This window comes from Musa acuminata, chromosome BXJ2-6 (genome assembly GCF_036884655.1).
Source record: "Musa acuminata AAA Group cultivar baxijiao chromosome BXJ2-6, Cavendish_Baxijiao_AAA, whole genome shotgun sequence".
Taxonomy (NCBI): domain Eukaryota; kingdom Viridiplantae; phylum Streptophyta; class Magnoliopsida; order Zingiberales; family Musaceae; genus Musa; species Musa acuminata.
The window spans coordinates 39,303,783-39,310,618 of NC_088343.1; the positions used below are offsets into that span (position 1 = coordinate 39,303,783).

Here is a 6,836-nt window from a genome sequence, read left to right on the forward strand (position 1 = left end):
CATAATATATAAGTTTCCTGTTAAGTTTAAGTTAACAAATATTAGTCTAAGTAATAATAAATTATTAATATAATAATATATAATTTAAATTAAAAAAAACTAAAATCTTTATTAATAATAGGAGGAGGTGTTGTCCTAGAAGCGACCACTAGAATAACACATGTAATTTAAGTTAAAAAAAACTAAAACTTTTATTAATGATAGGAGGAGGTGTTATTCTAGAAGCGACCATCAACAGTAGAACCGTTACTAAAACTTTTATTAATGATAGGAGAAGGTGTTGTCCTAAAAGTGACCACCAGACGACCACCAATAGTAGAATCGTCACTACTTAGCAATGTGTAATATGAATGCAACGTCTCCCACACTAACGACGAGATTAAGAGCTTCGAGATGTCACTCGTTAGCTTCATAGTGCAAAGTGCAAGTCATCACGTCTCCCACCACGACACATGACGGCTGCATCAAGGATGATGATGATTAGCATTTAAGTTTTTGATTTATCTCCGAGCAAAGGAATCTATTTAGAAAAAATAATTTAGTCAACCAAGTAAATTTCAAAAGGTATTAACGAACTTAATAAAATATCTTTTCAAATCATCCCAAGATATTAGTATTTCATCCCAACTTCTAGAAAGTTCTAGACTAACGTTTCGTATTATTATCGCAATCATCATAGCATATAAAAACGACTCAAAACTATCCAAAATAAATTATTTTGTATCATGCAAGCAAGCAACAAACAACGAGTCAATTACAAGATAACACCTTCCCTGATACCTAATAGCCCGATCCAATCCTGTGTCACAAAAAGGTTCCAAGGTGCTAAGATGACTAATGCTTCACACCATCAGATACAACTTCACATCAAATCTGATACATCAACTCTAACTTGAATCAAATATGATCGTGACCCAATGGACCATCTTCAATGGGTTTTGAATCAAGCTTAAATTGTAATCAAAATTTAACAAATACTTATCTTGCATTATATATATATATATATATATATATATATATATATATATATATATATATATATATATATATATATATATATATATATACATACATATATATATATATACAATACATATACATATATATATACATATAATACACACATATATATATATATATATATATATTACACACATATATATATATATATATATATATATATATATATATATATATATATATATATATATATATATATATATATATATATATATATATATATATATACTTATCTTGCATTCACAAAACCTGTTCAAAATTCATCTAATTTCAGTGTTCAGTGACTGAGAAATGAAGAAAGAGCTGCTGGTGAGAACAAGAACCAGATATTGTTTATGTGATAGATAGCAAGACATGGCTCACAAGAAACAGATCTTGTTAAAGTGATCAATAGCAAGACATGTTGCATATAAGAAATGCCAAACCCTCAGTCTAACAAAACTCAGCTAACTGATTTGACAGTGTTGCGTGAAAAGATGGAACTTCTCAATGAGACCTCCATTCTTGAAGTAAAGGGCCAAGTCTTTGAGCACCAAGAAACAAGGCATCTGCTAGAAGAATGAGTCCGAGCTGCAATATCAGACAAAGCATGAAAAGATATTCCCTAGCACTGGTTCACGTTAAGTTTTATTTTTTTATAATTATTTAAAAACTTCTTCTTAAATCAAAAGTCATTACCAAACGACCAGTGAAGACCAACCGGTAACTCCAACCTTCCCTAGCACCTATGGCACGCTGTTGATCCGTCCAACTGAAAACAGATAGTAAATAATGGAGAAATCAAGATAAACATATATAATAATGTAGAGAGCAAGAAACGTTGAAACTAGCATTTGTTTTTTTCATTATCACATGATGAGAGAGTCTCGGAAACCTAGTTGTCATGTGCTAACATAGGCATGGCAACATAGTAAACCAAGGAAGAAACTAATTATTTAACATTGAATATGAAATATTACCCGAGAAATTCTGAAACGCCACCAATTCCAGCAAGCTTGAAAGGCTGGGGACCTTCTCGTGGAAAATCCTAAACCAGAAGACGTAACATACTATTTGGTCAATTTATTGGACACAAAATAAAATTCAGTTCATACATGATCTGTGCATGCCATACACCACAAGCACATAACACTAATCCACAAGCATTCACAATGCTCTCATACAGCAGAAACATCCATCGGGTGGTCAGATAAGCACACTGAAATTACATTTCATTCTTGCACAAATGAAACAGAGAGTTCATACAAATTATGGACAAAATACAATTACTCGCTAAACTTTCACATGTTACCTCTTCATCAGCAGCTTCCAGACCTCCTTGTACCCAGAATAAGTTTCTGAAACCTGCGTTATAAAGTTGTTCGCAAGCAGCAAGAGATCTGCAGATTTAGATATTAAAATTATATCTGAGACAAATTGTATTTGACATTGCAATTGGCATTCAGTGCCGAACTATGTGTTGAAAGGATAAAGTCAGTATCATAGAAAAGAAAAGGCAGAATCAAGGGGACACAATAACCAGAGGGCAGAAGATGCTTGCTATTATCCAATGTACAGAGTTGCACATCCACCTTATTGAACAAGTTGTAGAACTATTGTATGAACAGAACACGAAAGAGCAGAATAGCATTGAGTGTTGAAGAAAGAGTGAATGTTGCTGGTTGTTTGATCATGTGAAGTGACACCTAGCTGGTGTAAATACAGTTAACCATAAAGAACGACTCAAGAACTATAGTTACCCCTAACAGAACTATAGTTACTCAAGAACTATTTTTTAACACAGTGGGTGTAAAAGATAGCAGCATGCAATAAAATTCTTTCATTCTAATTAGTAAGTTGATTGCATTGACAGCTGAAAGCGAGAACAAATATACCAAATTCAGTCAACAAATATAAACCATTTAAGATAAATCCTTGACTCACATTATAGGTTCCGAAGCAGTAATTATGGCGGGCTCCTTATTGTTTCACTTTGCAGCTTGCTTTCCTGACTCTGGTCAGATTAGTCCAAATGTCCTCAGGTACTAGGTTAGGTAGAGAAACTCCAAATACTATCTCCATCACAGACTATATGCCCTTATCTGTGGATTTCACTAGATTTTAATTTAATCTTCTTTTTCTTCAGTACAAGCATTTAAATGTATTATTGGAAAAGTTGATTGCATCTATTTTTGTGATTTCAGAATTCTTTTCCTAAAGCTATTTAGAAAAAGAGTAAGTACTTATATACTGGCTGTCCACCAACACATATTTACTTCACTTGAACTTGAATATTATGGGTTATTGCAGCTTATAAACTGCATTAAAGATTCTGCGGTAGAGACAAGACTTCTTCAATCTTCATGCCCTACCTGATTCTGATCTGGTGACAACTTCACTTGCACTTTTACTTATTCACTCCTGCATCCACCACAAATTTATTCCAGTCTTTTGCTTGATCATCTTTCTAAAATACCTCAAATTTATTCTACTTCCATGCTTGATCATCTCTTGCAACTAAATCAAACAAAATTAATCAAAACCAACAAAATTCCCTTAATTATACATAACTTTCTATATTGTTCACTAGATATTTTTCAGCTGTTATGGCAAAAAGTTTATCACAATTAGTCAAGACATGAGAAGCAATCAGTTCATGAAAAAACATTGAACCAACATTTATTTTTTAATATAAAAGGCTTTCACAACTTCAAAGAGTCTCCATATGCTCAACCAGGCTTATTTCAAAAAACGTAAGGAGCATTTAAAAGAGAACATTACCTTAATCCCTTTTGACACACTAGAATAAGGTCACTTTCTTTTGGAAACTTCTCCTCAACTTTTGATAGGAAGTCCCTGCATTGATTTTGCTAGATTAAATGTATATAATTGAAATTTAAGTAGGATAATATCACAGCAAAATGCTATTATTTAGCTAAAGAACACACCTGTCATACACCAACATAGAGCTGCCACTCCACCAACCACCTGCAGAAAAGTGTCATAAGAAAGTAATTGGTTTATTAGTTAAAGTACTCATATAATAAGCAAGTATCGCTTAGATCTTAGTGAATCTAGAAATTGAATTTACAGTAAAGCTGCTTCAAATGGTGCAGGCTTCTCATGTCTATGCCACATACAACTGCTTGCAGCGTTAGTTATTACACTGGCAAAAAATTACTCTAAGCTACAATAAAAATTGCCAAGTAGGTTGGTACAATTTTGTTATGTTCGAAAAAGAAGGAAAACATTTTACGAAAATAACTAATCATGGGCGGCCACAGTTCTATTTCCTTAACGTTTAGTTTCATTTTCTCAGCATGTCTTTTTTCCATTCTAATCTAATAAATTTGAGCTGCCATAAGCCTTTCTAGGTTAAGAACTGAAGATGTGATAGTGAGAACCCAGTTGTAAAGACTAAAAGAGTTTGAAATGAATCTTAAGGTATTAGCATCAGAATTTTTCCCTCAATAGAGTGGGTCTTCCTTACACATCAGGTTATAATAATGTGCGAAGGAAACATCTTCAAACAGAAACCAAACGTGGGTGATTGTATTTCTAACTTCCATAGTTAGCATATTGTTCTTCCATTCTAATCTCAGAATATTGTGCTGTCATACACTTTTCCGTTATGAAATAAAGATAGAATAATGATAATTTTACCCATGAAGAGTTCAAAGGATAAAAACTTAAAACGACTAGATGAAAGAGAAAAATCTTAAGGTAATGACTTTTTCCTTCAAAAGATAAGTTCATCCCAGATGTCATATAATATTGACCAGTCGAGCTCCAATATTTAGGTTTCCTTTCTAAAGCATTGCCATCATGGAAAGTTCCTCATATAGTTTTCTGGTGTAGTAATAATGAGTCATATTATGACCACAACTACCAAGCTTTTTCTCCTTAATACTTCAGGAAGCAAATCTAAATAGATCAAATTAAGTTTCTGCTTCATGGCATCTGATTGGAGTGTTAAGATTAAACATGCTAAAATGTACTCAGAATACAGAAAAACGAAATGGTTCCTAAGTAGTACTCCACTGTTCATAAGAAAGAAGGACTGCAAAATGTTAAAAAAGATCCTGCATCTTTCATGAAGAAAAACTCATAATTTCATGTATCATACAAAACTAAGCAACTAAATGATAAAAACTAGAGCTTATATCTCATTACCCATGACAAAATTTGTGATTTTTTTGGAAAGAGTTCCAATGTCAGCCGTATTTTCTACATCGAATATTGGTATCCAAGTGGAACCTCTAACCCATGCCTGCATATACAACATTGGAGGAATATTATCTGGATGAAAATAGCCAATATGGGGTAAAGGAAGATAGCAATGGGCTCTCAACCAATTCAGCAACACGCATACCTTCTCATGCTCGGTTGATGGACGAACATCAAGTAGGGTTTTATTGGAAAGCTGAATCGCATAACCAGCTTCTCTAGGAGTAAGAACCTTAACCTTCTGTTCCCTGATCTTCAAAACACAGGACGGGACATCTATAAGCATGTAACTTAATATTTCATACCACTGCTGAATTTAGTTTCCATGTAACCATAGAAGAAAAAAAGTATTAAGTCAATTAGCCCAAAGGTTTTCTTTTTCAATAAAATTCATCCACATATGTGCTTCCTGTGCATGTGTCGACTTAAAAATTGTAACCTAGAAATGCTATCCTCCAAATGCATACCCAAATCATAACATACGGCATCTATATCAGTAAATAAATGATTTTGCTGTTCAACCCCTAAAAGTGAAACTAAAGAATACCAGAGTTTCCCATCTCCTCCGAGCCGCGGCCATCTCCTTGGCCTGCCTCATCTCCTCCTCTTCTCCACCAACAGTCGCATCCATCCTAACATTGCCGCTCAATCTCTGTCCCAGGAAGAGGGAAATTAACACCAGAAGAAAAATGCCTACCGGCCGGAATCAGTCAAGAAACAACTTTGAAACGGGATGGATAGCCTCCTCCACCGGCAGGAAAGAGCGGCTCTGCGACCGGCAGCATTCGAACTCTTCTCCTGAAGCCGGCGGCTTGGTGTCGCCGAGGACTTCCACATGTGGTGAGAGTGGTGGTGAAATTGCGACCAAGAGCTTCCATCTTCGACGAGAGTCGCCGGCAGCCGAAGCAGTGCAAACCCACTGATGGATAACACGTCGCTTTATCTTCTAAGAAGAAGGAAAGGATAGAGCCATGCTAACAGAGCATGGCTGTTGAACCGATCTAGACAGGAAGCCATGTTATGACTGTCGGCATACTTTTAATTCAGTCCTTGGAATTTAAATTATACTCATAATGTTGTAAATTGCCAGAGAAATTATGATTTTGGTCAAATTTTAGAGTGACAAATAGTTTTTGCATATACATCCACAGACCGGAATTATTTGTGCAAAGATCCTAAAGAAGTATTCTTGGACAAAACCTATTCAATTAAAGATACTAATTTGTATATTCCTGGAGATATCATAGTGGTCAAGATGTCATTGGAGACACCGTGGTGGCTAAGAGTCTTAACCATCAGAACTCGAGATGTTATTGACGCAGTCAAAAAGTGAGATTATGATCTTAACAGCACTACTACATCTTTTATATTATTATTAATATTATTATTATATAAATAATAAGTATGAAGATAAATCTAATATATTACCCTTGGCCGATAAATCTAATATATTATTACCATCCAATCAATATTTTGAATGTAGAATATTTAGGCAGGGATCAGTGAGAATTACTTGAATAAGTAAAATATTAGATCAAGGCCAATTCTAATTCCACGCTTACGTTCAATTCTAATTCCTCCCAGTAGGAAGAATAAACTTGTAACAACTG

The 6,836-nt window shown here is 34.3% G+C and overlaps 1 protein-coding gene across 1 annotated transcript; it reads right to left on the bottom strand.

Annotated features, from left to right (window-relative positions):
• Positions 1–1,330: 1,330 nt before the first annotated feature.
• LOC135615534 (rhodanese-like domain-containing protein 11, chloroplastic) lies at positions 1,331–6,225 on the bottom strand. The gene is made up of 10 exons (XM_065114171.1): positions 5,949–6,225; positions 5,774–5,878; positions 5,372–5,479; positions 5,173–5,269; positions 3,948–3,987; positions 3,781–3,855; positions 2,312–2,399; positions 1,980–2,047; positions 1,699–1,771; positions 1,331–1,590 (listed from the first exon to the last, which is right to left on the bottom strand). Exons 1-10 carry the CDS (start codon positions 6,102–6,104, stop codon positions 1,507–1,509), a joined length of 894 nt encoding a protein of 297 aa, XP_064970243.1. The 5' UTR covers positions 6,105–6,225; the 3' UTR covers positions 1,331–1,506.
• Positions 6,226–6,836: the final 611 nt, after the last annotated feature.